Below are 24,365 nucleotides of genomic sequence, written 5' to 3'. Positions count from 1 at the left end.
AATGTCATGATTTTATAATTCTTTAGTATTTTAATTAGGTATGAAGCCTTTCCGTTTTAATGCATAATGAATGATGGGTAAACAGCTACTGCATTAACTAATTACATAGCCCATAAGGTAAGTAAATAATAATAAAAAAATAAAACACTGTTAGAGAGAAGAAAGATTTAATAAATAGATATAATAATTTTATTCTAAAACAGAGTATCAGAACTAGAAGGTCAATTTCAAAGAAAATGATGTTAGGAATCACAAATTGACTACACAGAACGATAAACTCTTGAGACAAAATGCATTTTAGATTTTCAAAGCGTTACATAAAAAGTATGATCGTTTCACTCGATATATGTTGACGCCCTGAAACTTTTTAAATGTCTTTTATGATGTTCCACTGATCTTCAAGCTAGCTACTTACATCGTTTTAGATTAATATTTATTTAATATACTTACAAAATTGTCTCATAATTTTCATAAAGCGTCCTTGTGACTTCACCTACACCTATATGCATAATTATATAAATATCTATTTAAGTATCTATCTATACCTACACTAAAAAGTTTCAGTGCCCAATAGTTCAACAATCAAGTAGGTTCCTAACACTGACCAGTGACCATACCTTTTATTAAACCTTAAAACATTTAACTTTTGAGCCAAACATTTAATTTAAACTTCGGTAAGTTTCAGTGTACATAGATATACCATGGTACAATTTTCTCAAAGAGCAGGGTGCTATTAAGAATAAAAATCGAACGATCGATATTTAAGCTGTGTATCATGCGAAATGAAGACCGCGCCACGCCGATTTAATGGTTAAATTGTTTTGATATGTCATACACAACGATAGTGAAACACGATTTAATTTAACATCGGAGTTTAACCCGAATGTAAAGGTACCAATTTCTTACTTATGTACCACTACCACTCTTGTACGCGTACATTTGGTCCTTGGAATTGAAATTATTCGAGAGTTTTGGTATTAATCAGAAACTAGTACATACAAATGTTCACTAAGTTGTTTCAACAGAATTAACATTTACGATCTGCCAAAATTCACTTAAAGTCAAATCAAAATGATGCTTTTTTATTTTCGCTTGCTTCCTAACAACTCTTCTCCATTACCTATTGCTCGGTTTATGATACTCTTTGCTATAATCAGAAAAACACTCTTTTAAAGTTAATTTTTAATCATGTACTTACCTACTGTCAAGATAGAATCATTACGCTATGCGTCTACACTTCCCTTGTTTAATCGTGCCTTTTGTTAAGTATTTCTTTGTATCTTGTATGGCATCATTTAAAAGCATAACTAAACCTTCCTTGTACTTAAATACATCCTAATTCTAGTTTGTACTGCATTCCAAAAAGGTCTATGAACAATTGAAACCTGTGACAGATCGTTACTTAAACGTGAAATACTCTCTCAGTAAATTACTAGCAATTGAATTCCAATTTTCATTGTTACAGTCAATATCATTGACGTTAATTATAAGACTTTAAAGATATTATAATTCTAGGTAAAGGTTAACTAAAGAACTAGCTTCGACAATAACTTCACATTATGAACTTATAACGCTACTCTCGGGTCTTTTATAAACTAAGGTGATGTTTGTCAGATTATGGTTCCACCCTGGGCCTACCACTACATCGCTTGGGGCAAACGGTCCATCCACCGACGACTCGCATGCGGTTAGTTGCCCAAAGTGGCCACCAGAGCGCGCCTCCCTCATCTCGAGTCAATAGCACCCTGTGTATTCAGGTAACGTACTCTCTAAGATACCTTCACGTATCAAACAATTATAATTATGCTAAACATGTATTAGTTATTCATAATTACAAAATGAAAAGTAATAATATAGATTTATTATCTAACAATCCTTTAATCTCATAGGACATTTTATGCACCATAGATTATATTCAGTGATGATAATAAATAGTGTCGAGCATAAATAAAGGAAGGCATAGTAAGCCTACGTGGATAGAGCGAAACCTATCTAACTAGGTGTTAAGAGGGAAATGGTGATCTCATAATAAGATAAATTTAGATAGTACAAGTATACATACAATATGAACCGCCCTTGAGCTGTCAACGTTAACACCAATTAAGTAAAAATTAGCACCCTTGTAATGCTAGCAATAAACTAGAATGGTGCTACTAACTCTTCTAGGTAACCATAGAACTTTAAATGGATTTATTGTATTTATTGTAAAGGCCAAAAATTACATTCGTAGTTTATTCGTCTACTGCTTATAATACTGGAAGACCGAAAATCAACTGGCGCGTATAAAGAAATCAGACGATTTAAGGAAGGCTGGGCCGATACTAGTTTGTCGAAATTAATCCTTAATTATCTACATCGAAGACTGTGATGATTCGATTGAAAAAAATACTTAGTAAATGACCTAATAAGTAAGCGCATATTCAATAAATCATAAAAATCGGACCCATAGGGATAGCGTTTTAACAAAATATTATTATTATAAGTAATTACGTACAAAATTTATGGTGTCAGGTGAAAAGCATTACAAAATTTTAACCTATCTGCGTAAAATTAAAAAAATGGAGAGACCATAGAGATAGTTCAATAATTTGGAAGCCAATAACAAACAGGTCTAATTAAATTCCACAACCAAAACCAAACTTTTCAACATTTGGTGATACTGTAATGTGACTAGATAGGTAGTTACCTAGCTTAATATTCTCTATTAACATGATTGTGATGATATTTTAATGCTATTTTATAAATTGAATATAAATGTTTAACAGAATATAAAAGTAATTATTTGTACAATAATCACACAAACTAATAAAATACAGTATTTTCTCGCTAATCAGCCGTTTTTTGTCAGACACAAGCCGTCGTATTTTGATTCAGAATTTTAGGATTTATCCTCAAATTATTATGATTTAATTATTTATTTATGATTTCATCAAGTTATTTATTTATTATCATACTTTTACAAGAAATATGTAGGCATATTGTTGATTACAAATCAAATAACTATATTTTAATTTGTTATTTATGTTGTGTTCATCAACACTACGTAAGTCTGCCTTTTTTGGTAATCAATGGAAGGATATGATTGGATGGAATTTTTGGGGGAGATTAGCGAGTAAGTTCTGTATTTCTAATACGTACATATTATTCCTGATTAATATAATAAAAATATATTTTTCTTTGTAGCGGAAAACTAGTTTTAACCTTTCTAACATCCTGTAATCTTAATTAAATATAATTTACATACCAGCCCGGACAAGGCCGGAACAAGTTACATGTCGTATAAAATGCATAAGAAACTAAGCTGGCTGAATTTGTAAAAAATCATAGGCCCACAGAAGTACGGAACACGCGATTAGTCGTGCAAGCACGGTCCGGGCGACGTTGCCGCTTCGCCGGCGCGCGCGCACAATGCATTTTTTTCTGTGAAACTACCACGTGTTTCGTGTGTACCCGGCTAATCTACGCGAACCGAGCAGCTAAGCTGTTTACAACTAATATCTAACAATAAATCAGACTTGGTCGATTGAAAACCTTTTATACAGAAATAACAACTAATTTCTAGAAACACAATTAAGCAAAATATTGATCAATGGATTTATTGAACTGTATACTAGTACGGCAGTTCACCTGACACCCACTAGACATCTTAAAGCAGTAGATAATTATTATTTGCCAGCGATAGATCGCAACCGATTATAGAATCATCTGCACGTTGGAAATTTTACAAAATGCGGTACAGCATTATATCACTATTGGTACTCCTGAAGAGAAACGACAGGGCCTGCTGATGCAGTTTGTAACATTGCTCAGGACTCTGATATATCTATTTAATAAAATACAAATAGGCAATAGGATACATGACACCATACAACATTAATTTATACAATAAGTATTCTGAGAATCATCATGGATTGACTGACACCGTTACTTTCGGTGGTCTTATTTAGGAAAAGTACAGGATCAAGATAGAATTAACGTTTGCATCAGTTTCATTAAAAAGAAGAACATGAATAGTAAATTATTAATTGACTTTGGTTGAAAATATCGAGAAGCATCTTCAAAATAATGTCTGATGGTGCCTGTACCCTAATGTGTCCAGAATGAGACGTCACGACAGAAGAAATTACAAGTTACATAAATGACAGACATGGAAATATAACATTTACTATCGAATAAACGACAAATATTCGTAAAATCTGACGAACACCTAACAATCTGTACATAAATTTAAAATATAATATATTAAAAATATTGATTCTCTTTTACACTTCAACATCGAGATTTTAGAAATTTATTATTGCGGGGTTCCGTATTTGTGGCGAGGCTGCACGTGAGCACTACCAGCTTTACTGTAGCTCCTGGCAGCCGGCCGAGGCAGTTAGTACGGAGCTGCACTCGCGACCAGTGACTGCTGCCTGCTCACAGGCTCTATCTGATCTGCCCAGGATATATTCCAGCTAGACTATGTCAAAGCACAACCCTACGGAACTATAGGAAGGAACTACGGAATTTACGAGTACTTCTAGCTAAGCTTCTGGCAGTAGTTATAATTAGGAATTCAGTTCATTAGTTTTATTATTTTATAGTCTATAAGTGAATCATATTGAAACGAGATATCAACACACAGACTAGCTAGAATATAACCTTTTTTTTCTATAAGTCGCAATAAGAATGGTCATTCAATGGCATAGCTTTTTAGCAGTTCTAGTACGAACCGAAATCTAGCAATTGAACGACTAACGACAGCGCTAGTCTTGAAGGCACGACTCGCCGGCATTCTTGTATGTACTTACATATGGCAAATATTGTAATCGATTCACATACTAGATACTTCAAATAGTCTACATAGATATAATATGTGAGGACGATGAAGCTGCGACTTGTACTCGTAAGAAGATATCAATATCCAATCAATTCCACAATAAAGACCATACAATGTTAGTTAAACACCGAAGCATACATTTAACACGTTAATAACCAAATTGTGCGAGAAATAAATAATTGTGCATTTGATTCGATATCCGTGGATAAAACTAGCTAGCTAACAGAGAAGCGAAATAAAATGTCAATATATTATAAAGTAATTTTATAATACAAATAAAAATGAGAATCCATTCAAAATACATCAATAAAAAGCCATAAAAATAAATCTAAACATGAATGACAAAATTAAAGCGTGCATCAAATATTCGTGTTAGTAAAAGCCTAGTGAAAACAATAATTAGATTGCATTGCGTTAGTTAGTGGTAAGGCGGCGCGTGCGCCGAGTGAAGGCAGAAGCGTCCTTCACGCTTTAACAATACATAGATAATAAATACACGCATAGTCGACGACATAAACTTCTAAAACGTGAACGAGAATTGATTAGTGAGTGTTACGCTTGTTTTAGAAATTTATGTATATCTTTATACAAACTACACACGAAAATGATATTTTGTCTTAAAACACGCCATTTGTACGATTAATTCTCGCCGTGCGAAGATAAAGAGAAGCGGTGACGGGAGCACTGCCTACAGGTCAAACCTTAACATTTGCAGGTGAAATCATACGTCGGACGAGACTCGTAATCGCTAAAATTAAATAAAAGTAAACTGCAGTAAACATACTTAAAAATATTTTAGTAATATATGTCGGCTTATATTACAGTCAATAACTACCGGTTAGCTTACATAAACTGTGCTTGCTTAAAACGTGAACGCATAAAACATCTACTTGAAATACTACTTGCTTATAAGACGAATCAACTGTGGTGACCAACATGGAAAGCTATTATAATTTCAGGCCCGTATTAGGAAACGATACCTACCCAAAATCTGTTTTTATTATTGATGATAATATTCTGTTTTATCAACCACAAGACAATTTAACCCATAAGTTTTGGGTTCGATTCAGAATACGAGCCATAATATTATACAAATTTGCCATATCAGTAGATCTCTTGTTACTTTTAGAACAACAGCGGTATTTTGTACTATGTTGTTAGAAACACATATTTTACATTACATTTCTAATATACACAAAAATAATCAAGTGTTTGTGTCACACAATCTAATATACATATTTAGCGTATTATATTACAGAGTTATTGTCTTGAATCGCCAAGTGATCACCAACAGTTTAAGCAGTTCCTTCATCGGGTTTAACTTGCTATTGCTTACACCGGCAACACGAAAGAATACCAAACCTACTGTTAAAATGTAATATAACATAACACTATGTACGAAAAGATCCACAAATTAAAACAACAAAATAATTGATTAATAATACTTGGCTGACTCCAAAACTAAATAGTTTTTTATTTTTTTCTCATCCTTTAAAACTAAAACCTTAATATTATAAGCTATTTGAATAAATCAGCATAATATGTTTCGTATAATTAAAAATAATTGTACAAGTTATCGTTTATCATAATATCTGATTCCTTTGATGCGTTATTTCTTCTTATTGTGCTATGTCCGCTATCTCCCAATGCAAGCGCCCAATAAACATTAATTTGTCAAAAATCAAATATTAAAATATGTATAATTTCATAAGGCAAAACGAGGTTAACTGATTGAGTGTAAATGTATATAAATTATTATAATTTGAAATGTTCATACAATAAAAGTATGAATGCCAGCTGTTTTGTAGGAGCTGCATTGAGGAAAAAGCTACGTAATACCGTATACTGCCATCTGTTGTAGTTCTATTGAACAACATAGGCGCACTGCCCCAAACGCTCCCTTGACGAGTCGCGACATCTATCGGCGACAGAGCAAACTACAATGTTCACCCGCAGATAGTCAGCCCGCGTCAACACTTAATTTAAACTGAAGAAATGGAAGAAAGGTTCGTCACAAGACACTGCGCTTATGTAGAAACACCATTCAATTGGAAGCGAATGTTTGAAGCTACGGAATTTTTATCTATAGGGTAAGGCTATAATTATACTTATAAGGTATATAGGAAAGACACAATAATAGTTTCAATATAAGATCTATGGTTGCAATACGAGATACCTTGATTCATTAAATCTACATGACCCTATTCAAACGAGTAACCCCAAAATTCTCATATTACAGCCATTTGTGATGCGTAGTGGAATACTAACGGATGGAAGTTTAGAATTTAGCCTGGCGACCTCGGATGCACTGGCTGGCCGTGCAGATGGCACATCATGACTCCTGATTACAAGTCCTCTACGTCAGAAAAGTTTACATTAACATATCCATATTTATACATCTTCATTCTATAACGACCATTATCCTGTAGACTGGCTGCTGGCCATAACAAGTCAGGGAAAACTCCGTTACAAACTCAACAATTCAGGATCCAACTATACATTATTATCTTGCTTATAATTTCGTCGTTATTTTGTACCAAGAATTTCAAGTTATTGCAATCTTACATTAATTAAATTTTACGAATAGCTGAATAGCTGAGAACATTAAAGGGACCCTCTCCCGAACCGTACGAAAGTAGCCCACTTGAAATGAAAATCCTGAACCATAACCTATGAATGATAACGTAAACATTGTCCTCGTAATCCCTATTTGAAGCAGCTGTACATTCTCAGCCAAGCAACAGGACAAGAATCTGTAGACTTCACTTATACGCCGCGCACTAGCTCTTACAAGCATGGTTATAGGAGTGATATTTATACTAACATTGTGGGTAGGTGAGGAGCGGGTGGTCTCGCGAGGTTTAGTATCGAGGGTATCACTGGGACTGCGGGTCGCACTGCAGGAGCCGCACGATGGAGGGGTCGCTTTTGGCGCCCTCTATGAACTCTTCGAGCGAGAGCTTCCCGTCCTTGTTTCGGTCCATCTGCCGGAATATTTTGTCGGTGCGCTTCTCCGGCGTAGACTCGTCTTCCGGCATCTTCATGACGGACCCCACCATTTTGTAAATGGCCTGGAAAATTACAGGGAAACATGTTAAGTAATAAAGACTGAACTGCAGAACAGCTCATCATCACCTCAGCCATAGGACGTCCATTGTTGAACATAGGCCTCCCCCAATTCTTTCCATGTTGCCCGGTTGGTAGCGGCCTGCGTCCAGCGCCTTCCTGCTACCTTTATGATGTCTTCGGTCCACCAGAAGAGCTGCTGAGTCTTAAAGTTATATAATACGTACTAAGCATTGCTGTTAATGCCTGTAGAATCATGAGCGTCTAGTAGTGAAAAGCGTACGCTGGCATTAAATTGTCTGTGAAGAAACCACTGTAGTATCTAGCTCGCGGTCTGTGTCAATATTAGCCGCGTGCAGCATCACTTGGATGTATTATAAATTTTATAAAATCCGATTTGTATGAAAATTAAAATAATTAAAACGAAGATATCAATTTTCTGACTTTACCATACCATTTATATGCCCATGTTAACATGGGCTAGTGTCGGTTCATATACCCATTTACCTAACACCCTGTATAAGTAATTACTTACTGTGTCCGCTATAGATAATTTAGCCTACGTACTTATAGTTATACTCGTGCTAACTAGCGGCCGCTTGCGACTTCGTACGCGTGGATCCCGTTTTAGCCCCTTAGGGGTGGAGTTTCGTAAAATCCTTTCTTAGCGGATGCCTACGTCATAACATCTACCTGCATGCCAAACAGCCCGATCCGTCCAGTGGTTTGGGCTGAGCGTTGATAGATCACTATGTCAGTCAGTCAATCTTCACTAGGTGGGAGAATCGCTAGAATCAAGTGGTAGTGGGCGGGGCACATAGCTCGCAGAGCTGATGGCCGCTAGGGTAGAAAAGCTCTCGAGTGGCGACCATGCCGGAATACGTAATGTGGGCAGGCAGCCCACTAGGTGGACCAACGATCTGGTGAAGGTCGTGGGAGGTGCCTGGATGCGGGCGGCGCAGGACCCGTCTTTGTGAAAATCCTTGGGGGGGGCCTTTGTCCAGCAGTGGACGTCATTCGGCTGAAACGAACGAACGAACTAACTAGGTGGGTCTCATTAAAAGCAAATTTCGTTAGACGCTAAACTGTAGATCCTGGCTAGACAAAAATTACCGAACTGGGAAAAAGATGTGGGATTAGTCCCGTATACTTACAGTGACAATCTCGAACATCTGTACCCGTTGCAGTTTTGTACCGAGCGAACTTAAGAACTGAATGACTATGTATGTATCTGTGGTATTAATTTAAAGTTTATAATATTACCTTTAAAATGGTGCCATTTTTATTTGCCTTCTATTAGTCATTTAGTTTTTGTGATCGCTCGAAACAAATAGGGTGATTCCATATTTTTGCTCGCGAGTGTAGTTGCGTCTCATTGAAGGCCAAATTGTATGTCTTGGTTATACAGCAGCTGCCGTGGTGAGTATAGTTCCGTATACTTAGTGACAATCTCGAGCATCTCCTGCCGCGAGATGTACCCGTTACCATCACGATCGTGCATGGAGACGGCCTACTTGAGCTTCTGCTCCAGTTTCGTTATAAGACAGTAAATCTATCAAACTGCAGACCCTCGTTATACAGAAGCTGCAGTGATGGAAAAGATAGGTGGGAATGGTCCCATATACTTACAGTGACAATCTCGAGCATCTCCTGCCGCGAGATGTACCCGTTACCATAAAGATCGTGCATGGAGACGGCCTACTTGAGCTTCTGTTCCAGTTTTCCGCGCGAGCTGCGTTAGATACAGAAGTTGCCGACGTGGGAACGAGAGGTGGGAAAAGTCCAGTATACTTACAGTGACAATCTCGAGCATCTCCTGCCGCGAGATGTACCCGTTACCATAAAGATCGTGCATGGAGACGGCCTACTTGAGCTTCTGTTCCAGTTTTCCGCGCGAGGTGCGTTAGATACAGGAGTTGTTGACGTGGGAACGAGAGGCGGGAATAGTCCCATATACTTACAGTGACAATCTCGAGCATCTCTTGCCGCGAGATGTACCCGTTGCCGTCGAGATCGTACATGGAGAAGGCCCACTTGAGCTTCTGTTCCAGTTTTCCGCGCGAGGTGCGTTAGATACAGGAGTTGCCGACGTGGGAACGAGAGGTGGGAAAAGTCCAGTATACTTACAGTGACAATCTCGAGCATCTCCTGCCGCGAGATGTACCCGTTACCATAAAGATCGTGCATGGAGACGGCCTACTTGAGCTTCTGTGTGCTTACCATGAGTTTACGTTACGTGTGCTCGCTAGCGACTGCGTAAAAAAATGACACCTAATTGTATGACATATTGTGCAGCGCCCCTAGCGGCTACTTTCAAGAAACAAAATCTCCATAGAGATTTTTGACGTTTTCGCTAGCGAGCACACCAAACGTAAACTCATGGTAGGTACACTGTTCCAGTTTTCCGCGCGAGCTACGTTAGATACAGAAGTTGCCGACGTGGGAACGAGAGGTGGGAAAAGTCCAGTATACTTACAGTGACAATCTCGAGCATCTCTTGCCGCGAGATGTACCCGTTGCCGTCGAGATCGTACATGGAGAAGGCCCACTTGAGCTTCTGCTCCAGTTTCCCGCGCGAGGTGACACTCAGCGCGCAGAGAAACTCTCGGAAGTCTATCGTGCCGTCTCCATTCGCGTCGAATGTCCGGAACACGTGCTCTGCAAACTGAAAGCATGCAAGCATTTAATGCAGAACTTCACCGGTAGATGGCGATTTATACAGATTTAAATGTTTGGAATAAAAAAACTTATGTAGTTAGGTATTATCTGTATATGAATATGTGACAGTATTTTTAATAAATAAATATAATTATGCTGGTACGTACCTTACTGGCATCTCCATACGGGAAGAAATTCCCATATATTTTCTTAAATTCTTCTACAGATAAGTGACCACTGGGACAATCTTTTAGGAATCCCTTATACCATTCTTGTATTTCGGCGTCTGTTAAAAAATAAACCGATGCATTAGTGTATTGGTTTTAATACGTATTAGTGATATAATTATGTGATTTATTATATTTATATTACAGATTTTTCTTGTTCAGTTTTGTTTTTTTATATTTTTTTAAATTTTTTACACTTTTAAAGCATAGATTTTAGTACATACTTTTATTGTTAGTTCATTATTACCTGAAAATTCCGTATTCTGCTTCAGATCTTCTAAGACCTCAGGCTTTAGTTTGCTATTTTGTTTACCCATCTTTGTGATGCTAAGCCAAATTATGTGATATAGGACGTTATAATACTTTACACAACCTGTTCTTTCAGTTAGTCAGATCTTGGGCCCTAAAACAGATATTTTCACACAATCTTTTACACAAAATGTAGTTAATCAAATTATTACAACATCTATATTTATACACACATTTGAAAAATACAACAAATACCTTTTGATTAAACTCCAAGCATTGTTACTCGTTCATTCGACTTAATTCTTAAATATAATTAAAAGGTAAAAAAATAAAGAAGCAAAAAAAACTGAACGAATTACGAACTATTTTCTTTTTGTAATTTGTATATTATACATGAATAGGCAAAATGTGAATCATTAAAAATATGTATTTGAAAAGTACATCAGAGTTGAGGGTATTGTATCCATCTATTACAGGTGCCAAGGTAGGTACTACTCTAATACGGGGACTAAGTTAATATTGACAACACCGCTTTAGGTAATATTGAGTGTGTACCATGCAAATATACATTTTTGCAAATGAAGTTTACAGTTTTGTCAAGACAGAACCTAGTGTTATTCGTAAATTATGTTAACTGGGCAATACAACTGGTAAGTAACGGAGGAAACTGTATGATAAAACTATCATGCCTGCCAATTTCTAGAATATTAAAAATTTCGTTTTGCAAAATTTGAACTTTTTATGCTAATAAGATAAAGAGGCCAACAGAGATTTGATGTTATTAATTCAAGTTATTTTTAGTTAGCCAATACTTAATTTACCTACGTGCAACTATTACACATTTAGGTACACATTAAATATAAATTTGAATTTTTAATATTAAATTTCGTTTACAAAAAGCTTGCGGCAAGTACTGGCTCAGTTTCGGACTAAGAAAGTTGACACAGGACGCTGTAAATTTTAAGGGCTAATTTATTTCCAAAATTCTATGGCCACATAGTGCGTTTCGTAGCTAAATTCACATCTTAAAACGTACCTATTCTATTACATATACTATAGAAATAAATAATACACAGTGTATTAAATGAATTGTGCTTGATGCTTACTATAAAATACAATTATTATGCATAAACTACACAACTAACACAAAAATTGATCAAATATGTTCATCGGTGTACATCATCAAAGTTAATATTTAACTGGTTGAACGAACCGGAGGCAATTTCGGCGGTAGAACTTACAAGTCGAAGATGCACTGCTTTACTGATTGATGGAATACTGTCACAATGTTCTTTAAGTAAGGAGAAGAGTGGTCTTCTCTCTGCAAATCTAGTCTTACATATTTCAAACATACACGATCTGACTTCCAATCAAAGGCATTGAATCAACAACAGGTAAGTACTTATTCAGATAACTTCACAATTAAACCTTAACCTCGATGGTCGTGTACACGTCTAATACTAAAATACTACTCTGTCAATAATTGAATACTGCGTTATAATGAAAAAATCTTATTAGGCGCGCACTCGGTCTGATGATCGGTCGGTCGGGTGAAACATTTCGCTGGAGCTCTTGCTCAAAATGTTTCACCCGCACGGACATACAAAGTAGTGCGTACAATCACCGCTCTCCTCGCTTTAAAATTAATATATCATAGTAAAATTACCTTAATAATAATATTGACAGAGTAATAATACACCCAAGTAGGCTTACAATTTATTGAGATTGATAATTGAGACCAAGAAGAAATTCTATAAAATGACCTGACGAAAAAGGAAAATCACAGATGAAATAGTTGTAATGACAACTATGGAAAGTTACGCGGGGACAGTAAATTAGACGACATTGTTGGTGAAGCGCACTAAGTACAGAAATCACCGTCTCGATCAAGCGCCATTACATTATCATTTTGTGCGTAGCAGATGTTGACACATTTTTACAATTCGTATTTTTTCCAATTTTCTTTATTACATGGCACAATTATAAACATAATACTAATTAAGCATACGAAACATGGCAACTTTTCACATTCATTTACTCATATCACTACAGAGTTGAGATTTATATTAAAAAGAGATATAATGTATAGTGCGGTGCCGCGTACGTGCGTTACGCTCCGAAAGGAAGTTTAAGTCCTTATGTGTACATAGATTGAGGACAAAGAGAAATGAGTAAGTACTAACTACTAAGACTACCGTGTAGCCCCGTTTACGATAATAGCAACTGACATAGGCCTGGGTCGCGTACTAATGCCAATAACAAAACCTAATTGACCGAAGGAAATTTTATTTCTCAGTTATTGAGATATGTTATATTCGCTTGAAACTTATATTACGTGTAAATATCTGAAAAGTACGCTGTGGTTCCTCCACAGCTTTGTCAGCTTAAAAGGCGCGCGCGCGTTATGGCAACTGAAGTTGAACCAATTTTAGTTGAATTAAAATCCAATTTTGTGATATGTCACACAACACCCTGTCTACGAGAACTACCTTCAGGTCCAAGATGAGTTATTGATCCCTCTTCTTTAATTGTATAAAATTCAGTCATTTCATTTCAATCATTTTTAAAAGTAAATTGTTCCTATGTTTCTCATTCTCGTTAATTGTTTGTTGCAGAACATTTGATCTCGTCTCAGTTCGGGGAAATGTTATAAATGAAGTATTAATGAATGTGAAATTATTAAAACATAACACATTACAATTTCGCTCGGATGTATTATGCTAGAACATCAAAGAATAAAACGATATAGTACCTAGAAGTGATACAATACAATGGGTAGAATAAATTATGCATTACAAAAATACTTAAATAGAATTCATTCATTAATGTACTCATTACGTTGGAATGTACATAATTAATCAATAATATAATAATTCAAAAGTTAGTTTAGTGCATAATGCTTACATTCTATTTCACAAAGTCAGTTTAAAAGCCTTATTCAACTATTAAATTGTAATCCAAAATATTATACTTCAAGACCATTAATTTATTATATTTATACAAATCAAAGACTTGGCCTCCGATCTTCAATGGTATACTTATACAAATTTGATTTTTGATTTAAAATTGAAGCAGCGTTATTCCTAAAATGCTCCTTTGAAACATTGTTGTGACAAGTATTTTAAGAATACTTGAAGAAAACCGCGTCTTGGCGAAATGCGCAGTTATATTGACCGGGAATTTGTGCGATCCATATTAAATTACATTTAATTAAAACATTTGGAAACAAACTTAGAGCTATGTTGACGATTCGCGACCCCTTTCTCTGCGTTGCCATCGTGAAATTTAACAAAAACTACACAAAATTAAGCAACGACAACAACAAAATATACTAAAAGCTAAATATACAAACTAAAATTTGTGACTAGGGCACACTAACATATTTGGTACGTAAATGATAAATTCAAGGCGAATTTGGCATTTGGTGAGTTTTAAGGAGAGTTTGCGAACGTAAGGTAACTTGGAAAATATAAATGAACAGACGATGATCAGTAACGTATTTACAGAGAACTAGAAGGCACAGTAGTGGGGAAATGATGTGAACGCCTACAATACTCAGCGTAAAAATAACTTATGTCGTTATTACTAGAGTTGAAATTTCAAATATTAATTTTTATAGCCCTAAATTGTATAAAGAGAAAAACTCATTTATATTTAAAGCTCAGAAATAATGAAGGGAGAAGAAGCTCATAGAGGAGTTGGTTTAGAACCGACCTTGAAAATGGTGAAGATCCCTGATGAATGAACAAACGAAAACCACGATATTATACATATAAATAATACAAATTTTGTTACCCAATGTAAAATGTTACGGTTACTTTAATAGAACTTACATAGATCGCCTGAACAGAAGTGGCCAGAGTGAGATCCTCGACTCCGGCCCATTCTGTTTGCAGTTTGCACACCGCTACACTAATAGTTGTCTTAATAGTATAATTAAAGATTGACATTAGTTTATACTGTGCAGTTATTCCACGGATAGGAGGAAGGTTGAACCAGACAGATCGAGTACATCAGGGTTTATACGAGTATCATCTAAGAGGTGAACGGTTCGGACACATTACGTACTTATACTATTCGCGAAGTGGACAGTCCGACAACGACAGAAACTTCATAATAATCGACATACATTTTATCATTCTTAAATACCGATAGGAATGGACAATTTTAATACTCGAAAGCCACCGACGGCGTCGATGCTTATATTAATATATTTTTTACAAATCGACAAAAATGTTTGACCCAAAAGCGTGGGAAGCGCAGGTCGATCATTCTTCAAGAGGTGGAGGGGTGTACAAATGTTACGTCCCATTGGCGTTGTTAACCATTTTGGCTTCTGTTTTTAGAGCAGCGATTTAGGTTGGAAACGCAGTGTGGATCAAACATGTATGCAATCAATCGCTCTACTCGGAGTTTATTCCGGCCGCGTTTGGTTACGCCCGCACACAACTGACTGCATCCCACAAAAAGACACACACAAACTAGACTGCCTCTTCAGCTGAACTGTCGCGAAATACGGTAATAAATCTACGCACAAGGGGTGGTTTTGTATAAACTATGCATGCAAACCAAGCGTATGTTACACGCAACAGTTTATACGAAATTGCACCTTAGATGAATTGTGCTACAAACACACCGAGGCACGGTTAGCGTGCACAGACCTTAATCCATCGCTCGGAAACCGATTCAGTGAAACGTCCCACAAAAGGCACGGGCGCATATTTTCGCGAAGTTACTTCCACACGGGCACGGGGTTGGTTCACCAGCGCGATGCATAAAATAATGTTTTCACGAGCGCCGCACTTGTTACAATGCAAGACTCGGTCGCGAAAAACTCTATAACGCCGCGTCATTAAACGACGAAACGTACTGTACTGTGCTCTGCAAAACGGGGTTCAGCTTAAAAGGTATTTTACTGAGGGCATTTTTAGAGCTTTCGCTTGTTTTTGTTTTAAGCGGAGCCTGTTCTATTGTTGAACTGAAGGACGTTGTAGCTGTGGTTGTAGTTTCGTATCTACGAACGCTTTCGTGAAACTTGTTTAGGTAATTGTTCGAACGTTGGTATTTGATCGATGACCCCGTTTGTATCCCTCGATGAAACATCTAAAATTATTACAGTGAATTTGACTTTCTGAGTTTCAGAATTTAGTCGCCAAACAAGGTTTTTGACAAGACGATAAATTTGATACTTATTTCTGATTTCAAAATTACTGGTTTAATATGTGTGTGTCTTTTGGCCTTCTTTTAAATAGCTTTAAGAACCGAAATAGGAAAGCCTGCGGTCCTAATGAGCGAACTTCTCGCTGTGTTTCGGTTGTTTGGTGCAGGTATTTTCTTGTCAACGGCACATATAGTAATTGGCCAGCGGGAGAGTCTGGTAGGGGCGAGCGGCCGGGTTTGCATACATGTCTGTTTGTTGACGTACACAGTACGCGTGTTCTCTGTGCGCTGCGCAAACAGCGTCCGATCAGACACACACTGCGGCCTGCGCAGTTAGAAACTGAAGCACACGATTTACCCAACATTTTCCGCTTGTTAGCGACAGTTTATTTAACAAACATCGAAGTTGGTAATGCACACGGGAAATTCGAATTTTCCGACTGATTTTCTAGCCGGATTACTGAAAGGCTAACTGTATGCTGTGATAATTGAGGTGATCGGTGAATATTTGAGAAATTATGCCACCAGTCTCTAACTTAGCATGGTAACCGTGCGCAGAAGCGTTAGAAGTCACATGCTGCGGCATGAGAGTGTGACCTGCCCCACTCATGCCTGTCACACGACAGCCCACGTTCAAAAGTTACTCGAAAATTTAACCGTGCCATTGAAAACATAAATATTTCCGATATCACGGTTGGCAAAAAGCCCGTCGTTTGTCGGAGTGTGCTGAATACATATTTGCCCACAATTGGTTTGTTCGGGCGGGCGTACACTACGGATAAAAATCAGTTGGGGTGTATATGGAGGTTGGTTGGTACTAGTGTGATAGTTGTGAGAAAGTTCGCAAATAACACATCAGTATTGGAACGCAGCTGTATGCTGTCGTGTGGACAGAGAGCCACGGGGATCGTAAGGTACAAACAGCATCACTCTTACGTTTCTGAGTTCTAGGCAAACACTCACATTACAGGTTTCAAGTTCAAATGTTACGGTGTGCTTTGAAAATCTACGATAATGTTACCATCAACGCATCCACAAAAGCTCTGTAACTAGCAGAAATTTACTTTTTCGAATCAGAATTTGGTTATGCAACCAGCAGTTCTTTGATATAAAACCAAACTGCGAGTTATCAAATCGAATGGAATGCAATTGGAATTTGATGTTCTTACAGGTAGCTCAAACTGTTATGACTTATGAATGCATCAGATGGTGATGCTGTTTGTACAAGGGTAGGGGCGGGTAAGGGTTGCCGCTCTGGCGCTTAGGGCGCAAGCATCTTGGACAGCTCCTCGTCCTGGAGGCAGCCCTTGAGGAACTCGTCCTGCGTGAGTTGCCCGTCGTTGTTCTCGTCCATCTTGGCGAAGATGTTCTTGGCACGCTCCTCGGCGGAATCGGCCGGCCTGTTACTTGAGCACGCGCCAAGCATGTCATAGATCGCCTGCGGATACATTGTAGATAGTTATCAATTACATTGCAACTATACAGCCGAGTCGATATGATTATTTATTAAGGAACTTGACAATATATCCTTACAATATTTTTTGTTGGCAGACTTCATTTTAGATAGTAACACTGTTACTCGATATCAATGTTAAATATTTGTTAAATTAAAGTTTGACATGAATAATGAATGCAATTCATCGTCCTTTTTGCAATAAAATGCAAAGAAGCCACTTTGAGATCCACTAATTCTCCTAAAGCACGTTTGAAGACGCTGCAAGTACATACACATTATGCAGGGTGTTAGGTAAATGGGTATATGAGCCGATACTAGCCCATGTTAACATGGGCATATAAATGGTATGGTGAAGTCAGAAATTTGATAACTTCATTTTAGTTTTTTTAATTTTCATACAAAATAAATTTGATAAAATCCGATTTATATGAAAAATAAAATATTTAAAATGAAGATATCAATTTTCTGACTTTACCATACCATTTATATGACCATGTTAACATGGGCTAGTGTCGGCTCATATACCCATTTACCAAACACCCTGTAGTAAGCATGCAACAATTACTCACATAATTGAGCCAATTGTGCTGGTCCTAATTTGATAATGCTGTATTAATAGCCCTTTCACACAGCGGGATTAGATCCGCGCGAACCTAACACCTCGTTGCATTGTTACAAAGCATCCGTAATCTCTAATTAGGGCACAATCTAAACATACCTACTATAATCTGTCCGTGGCACGTGACGTCACGTAATTAATGCGGGCTCGCATGTCCATTCATAATTAATATGTAAATAGAATGCCATTCATGAACGCATAGGAAAATAATCGGTCAAGAGCAAGTATACTAGAGGAGAGATCCGTAGTTCCGTGCATTTCACAAGACTTTATTTTTTCTTTGAAGTAAAATAAAAATATATTAATATAATATTTTGTGGCTTGCAATGTGTAAAGAATACACATAAAAATAAAAAATATTCAGTCGCACAAAAATTCCGATGAATAATTTCATATTCAATTTTATAACTCTATTTTTTCAAAACGTAGGTATGTATAAAACAAGATTTTACAGTAGCACTAACTGGCATTAAAATTAATCTTCAGTTGGCTTCGATAAAGAATAATAATCGTAAAGAATCATTAAAGTCAAGTTCCTTTTAATCGACGACTGCAGCCTTCGTTTACATAAAAAAAATACAATATTCAAAGAACACAAATTGGCCAATTAATACTAACCTGAACAATCTTGGTCATCTCCTGGATATCAATGACCCCGTTTCCATCCACGTCGTACATGCGGAAAGCCCACTTCAGCTTCTCCTCAGGAGTGCCGCTCGATGTTACATGAATCGCCTGCAGAAATTCCTACAACAAACACATTCAACTCGATACAGGGTAAGACTTCCTCAGAGCAAACAACACAGAACAAGGAAGTCACTTGTTCAACTAACTCAACAACACTTCAAGTGTTAGCAATCAGGAATAACGTTGATTAAAGTCTAGTCAAACTCGCACTTAGCAGTTGAGACTTCGCCAAGCATTTACAATTAGTTTTCGCCAGCCAATCGCGTGATTGCAATTGAAAACGTTTGGGAATGTTACCTTAAAGTCTATGTATCCGTTCTTGTCCATGTCGAATGTGCGGAACACGTGGTCGCAAAACTCAACAGCGTTGCCCGAGGGGAAGAACATCTTGTACATGTCCACGAACTTGGCGGGCGTTAGTCTTCCATTGGGGCAGTCTTGCTGGAATTGTGAAAACAAAACGCATGACACAGAGAAATAGCGAAGCCCAAACGTAAATAATACCACGATAAAACTAACAAATTGTAACGACAGCGATAAATCCTAATAGGTTAGAAAAAGAAAACGAATTGCCCGTCGTTAGCGAAGGAGGTCCTGATTGGTATAATATTTTCAGGGGAGATTCGGAAAATTATGACGACATCAATCACGCGCCGCCGGCTCACCTTGAAACCTTTGTACCACTCCTTGATGGTGGTCTCGTCGTACGACGTGTGGGTCTTGAGGAAGTCCATGTCCTCCTTGGTGAGTTTGTCTTTACTGACGAAGCAACCCATTTTGATTCCTGTAACAATAGAAACACCGATTTAGATTTGAAAAGCAATTCGCATTCCACAAGCATTATTAGAAATGAAAATTACACCATTTGTAATTTAAGCTCTCCAAATTCGATGGATACAAACAACATTCGACTAAGTAAACAATTATATGTATTAATTCGTTAAACATTAGTTACTAATGCTAACAATCGAATGTCAATATTGAATTCTGTATGAAGCGGCGCAGTGTGCCTATAATAGGGAATTCATAGCGTTGTTAACATTAAATTCATTAACTAAATATTAACTCCGCAGTGGTTTAGACTAAAATTTGAGCGCACTTTTGGTATTATTTGGGAGCACAGCGTGAATATGCGACAAAGCAAAATGTGCCTTTGTATTTAATGCAGTAAAATAACGACACCGCATATTCTAGGCAGCTAGGTGTATCATTATGATGCTTTCACGTTCTATCTCGAAAATGGTGTAGATATAAAATATTCTTCTTCTTCTTCTTCTTCTTATTCGTTACGCTCTTGGCAGAGCGGTCGTGGTCACGTATTAAAAAAATATTGCCTGCTTTCAAATTTGTACAGAATTTCCATCAATAACGCCATAAATCATGAAACAAGACAGACGAAAGCAAAAGCAACGTTATATGTATCTAGAAGATGACCTTTGACCTTGAATATTTTGACTCGAGTTCGCGAGATTTATTTAAAGTTTGAATATCTTTCAATCTCGGGCTTAATCTGAATTGACTGGAAAGTGCGTCGCAATAATGCTCCAAAACGTAGTTTCGTATCTGTTCATTTCAGAATGGTGGACAATAAAAAGTATCTCAATGTTTGTGAGTGCAATATCCCATTACATTTGCCGCCTGCACTCAGCCCGATGCGTATTTATGCGATTGCACAGCTGTGGCATAAGGCATTTCATTGCCGTTTTATGTGTACCTAACGTACACATCTTATTCCATTTGAATTACATGAGCATATTGCGTATTACTAAATTCAATATGTGTACGAAATCAGGTTTTGGTACTACGTATAACTCCTTTTGCAGTTACCGTAAAAGCTTATTTATACATTTTATTTCTAAAAAGCACCAAGAATCTAGTTGTAATTTTAATATGATGGGAACAAAAGTTAGGAAAGCTCCAGTTCAAATCTCAATAAAACAAATAAAGGCTGAAAGAATTCAAGGGATCATTGAAAGTTCCATGTGAAAGTTATATTGGAAACTTATCGTGACTCGAGCGGAGCCGTCCGGGCACTTGAGCGTGCAGTTGCAGGCGGCGCAGGATTGCCGCATAGTGTTGCAAAGTAACTTGCAAATGTCTTTCGCCTTATAACTAAACTAGAGCATATTGGAGATAATAAGGGCCTGTTTCTTCTATTGCTGATAGTCCCTGATAGCTGATTAGAATTTTACTGGATAAACTACAACTTTTGATTGTATAGCTCTCGGATAGAGTTACCGTCTAGTGTTACCGTGACTTTCCGTCACAGATTATAGAGATATTAACTGAAATATTATCAGGAATTGGCCCTCAAGTTCCCCTACATATGTTAGACACACTTTACTAATAACATTATAATCTCATAAACACATTGATGACACCTTCTTGATCTTAAAATATAAAACTATTAATGACAACAGTTTCAAGAGACGGCACCCCTATAATATCGGTTCCGATATCAATTGATTGCATCCGTAAGTCAAAAAACTTCCATGGCGAATGAAAATTAAACCGATCCAGAACTATTTGCTTTAGTAAATAGCCCGTTGAAGCGCAGGATACCACGGCCGAGTCAGAATCGCGCCGAAAACTGGTAAAGCCTGGTCCGTGAGCATGTAGAATTTTGTCGCGTAATTATATTGCTGTCGCGACTGTGCGACGGGCGCCCGCAGTGAGCATAATTACGCGCGAGCGATAAGGATGGGTAGCTTGGGGTCATCGGACAAAATTCTACGTGCTCACGGACCAGGCTTTAGTAACAAGTAGTCGGCCCACACGCAGTTGGATTTCGTTGCGTCAGTCAGTTCGTTACATGCATAATACTCGTAATTTTGCAGAATTGCTGACGGCCATGGCTCGTTACGGTGATGGCAATTAGCATCGGAGCGTAGTGGGCGTCGCCCGATAGCAGGCAATCAAGGAGTATTTCTGGCGTTTGCCGGTCATGATGTAGTAGACATGTACGTACTTTAATTGGGTGGTTGTCAACAACAATCAGTGGGTACGTTGTTTTTGTTATTTGGGCAGTGAGAACAAACAATCAATGACTTTTTATGTGCTGTTTTCTCCATAGATTTCTTAAAACAGTAAGAAGCTATGACGTTCTCATTCGACAACGGAAAATCATCGGGGACAAAATTCAGGGTGGTTTTACTCGAAGATAAGTTGCGCTTTAGAATTATTGAGTAATGGAGTTAACTACTAAATTACTCGTATGTCAGATTATTTTGGAGCGTGCTATTCAAAATACAAAGGCATCCATGCACCTACAATAGATTAGAATACATTTATTTCCAGAAAAATACACTTTAGTTACATAAGTTTACAAAGTAGGTATACCTACTAATAGGATTTCAGGTGACTTACTAGTAGTCCCCAAACTAGGTAGTCCTGTCTTTTGGTCATCCATGAACCTTACGGTAGAAACATACATAATTTCCCTGGAGTAATTGGGGCAGTGTAACAGAATCAAAACTAAGTAGGTGAGTAAGTAGTATGAAGCCTGAAGGGCGGAAAGTTGCTAAAAGCCTTCCGGTAGGTGTCAATACATCAGCCATCAAATGGCACCGTCAGGTGACCCACAAGCCCGTTTTCCCTGTTCCGTAAAAAGTCAAACGAGTATCTATTAATCTACTGATGAGGGTGAGCTTAAATTATGCAAAATAAAATTGTTGTTTTAGGTTGCTACTAACCGAGAATAGCTACATCAACTGGGCCATTTAATAGAATTCTGTGAAGTCTATAATTGGTTCGAACTTAAAAGTTTCTTTGGGGTTATTGCCGATTCAGTTTTTTTTTTTGAGATCATTAAAAATATATTTGTATGTGTAAGTTGAATCGATTTGGTTGGCTCGCCAGTAGTAGTAGTAGCTAGTACTAGTAGTATAGTAGATAATACGAGTATTAGATCGATCGAGTTTGTGAAATCATAATCAAAATATTACTACAATGCACAGTCGCGCAAAAAAACTCAGTGCTAAGGGTAAAGGGACTGCCAGGAAATAGTATGTTATAGTATTTACCTAGAATGTGTTTTAAACTAGCTTAGCTTAGCTTTTACCAACTGCTTTGCTCGCCTCGAAGTCTCGAAGTTTCCCAGTAACTTTGGCCGGCCGGATTTGTCGATTGACTTTGAAATTGGACATTGCCTAATTGGAACAATTGACGAACATCATTTGTAGTGCTCTATTAGTTGGCAAGTGGATTCAGAGTTACAAGCAATAAAATTAAACCGCAAAATGGTTAATGGGAGCTTAAAGCTTTAATTTGAGTATTATAGTCCAAATAATGCACTGTAATGATCATTGTGTACGAGTAATTGCGTATTTGCACAAACTTATATTAACAACAGAATTTAACTTTAACTTAACATTCTGCTATAACTTAAAGTTAAATGCTATCTCTAAAAGTGCCAGTACCTAACTTAAGACATTGTCTTACAAATTCTGAGAATAGTGGAGTTTGTAAAGTGACAATTTAAGTACGAAGCGACTTGGGACGCTTTGTGAAGGATTGATATATCAAACGAGACTATTTTAACGTGCCACCCGTAGCACAGAATGCTTAGGTATTGTGTCATCGGACAAAGGACAGTGATGCGACGACGAAACTGAGGGCCAGGGCGTGGAAATGTCACGGACACATCGCCGATAAAGTTGGAGCGTGCTGCGAAAGTGCCGCCCTACCCTTGAATTGGTATTGTGCCGATATATCACTATCGATTGCAACTATAACTCTCGAATACGTCAAAATCTTGAGTGTACCAAAACTAACGTGAGATTTCCAATAACAAGCCGTTCAATTACGGTTAAAAAGTAAACCGAAATTGTCGATATAATATTATCAACAATTTCGATAGAAATGAACCGAATAATCGTGTGTCTAGCTCAGTTCTCGATAAATAGTCGCACCGAATCGACAAGATCGGGAATCTCTACCCTAAATCAGGTTCACCGCCCAACTTCAGGCGGAAAACTGTCCCCAATATTCGATTGATTCCACCTGGAATAATATAAGACCGGCTATTTTTACCGGTCAAAGTGGCCGGTCGCCGTGAGCGGAGCGCTGCCGATGATTACAGGAACAATGTTACTCTCTCGTTAGCTATAAACACAACCGTTTAGTGTTTTCATTGACCGTATTGATTATGAAATTTTATTTGAGGTAATCCGTAACCGTAAACTGCTATAGGTGCCATAGGTGGTAAGTATTCAGAAGACACTAGGTGTTTACAAATAAGAAAATAATAATGTCAGTGATTTTACGGGAATGAATGACTCAATCTATGTATTAAAAAAATTTACAGGACCCATAAACTTTACTAAATGATAGTGTCACCTTGCTTTGATAGTTAGCAAGGTAGACAGCCCATCTGCAAACAATGTTGCGTTGAATCGTACGTGTACAGGCGTCAGCACATTC

General features: G+C 37.4%; 2 protein-coding genes across 6 annotated transcripts in view; both read right to left on the bottom strand.

Annotated features, from left to right (window-relative positions):
* Nucleotides 1-392: 392 nt before the first annotated feature.
* The window catches only part of Nca (neurocalcin homolog), a 145,923-nt gene continuing 121,950 nt past the window's right edge, over nt 393-24,365 (bottom strand). For 2 of the 4 annotated variants that reach the window (XM_028313580.1, XM_028313582.1), the window contains exons 2-5: nt 11,021-11,176; nt 10,714-10,832; nt 10,365-10,553; nt 393-7,893 (exon numbers count right to left, since the gene is read on the bottom strand). In XM_028313580.1, the coding sequence (XP_028169381.1) occupies nt 7,699-7,893; nt 10,365-10,553; nt 10,714-10,832; nt 11,021-11,090 (573 nt within the window). In that variant the 5' untranslated portion in view covers nt 11,091-11,176 and the 3' untranslated portion in view covers nt 393-7,698. Of the gene's footprint in view, nt 7,894-10,364; nt 10,554-10,713; nt 10,833-11,020; nt 11,201-11,277; nt 11,325-24,365 lie in introns of all 4 variants that reach the window. The other 2 variants (XM_028313583.1, XM_028313581.1) reach the window with 2 other exon arrangements.
* The window catches only part of LOC114359272 (neuronal calcium sensor 2), a 134,606-nt gene continuing 121,900 nt past the window's right edge, over nt 11,660-24,365 (bottom strand). The window contains exons 2-5 of one of the 2 annotated variants that reach the window (XM_028313584.1): nt 19,610-19,728; nt 19,242-19,385; nt 18,876-19,004; nt 11,660-17,620 (exon numbers count right to left, since the gene is read on the bottom strand). In XM_028313584.1, the coding sequence (XP_028169385.1) occupies nt 17,444-17,620; nt 18,876-19,004; nt 19,242-19,385; nt 19,610-19,720 (561 nt within the window). In that variant the 5' untranslated portion in view covers nt 19,721-19,728 and the 3' untranslated portion in view covers nt 11,660-17,443. The remainder of the gene's footprint in view (nt 17,621-18,875; nt 19,005-19,241; nt 19,386-19,609; nt 19,729-24,365) is intronic. The other variant, XM_028313585.1, reaches the window with a different exon arrangement.

This window comes from Ostrinia furnacalis, unplaced genomic scaffold, assembly GCF_004193835.3.
Source record: "Ostrinia furnacalis isolate ACB-3 unplaced genomic scaffold, ASM419383v2 OfSCF4280, whole genome shotgun sequence".
Taxonomy (NCBI): domain Eukaryota; kingdom Metazoa; phylum Arthropoda; class Insecta; order Lepidoptera; family Crambidae; genus Ostrinia; species Ostrinia furnacalis.
The sequence above is the reverse complement of the archived record's forward strand: the minus strand, read 5'-3'. Positions and strand labels throughout refer to the sequence as shown.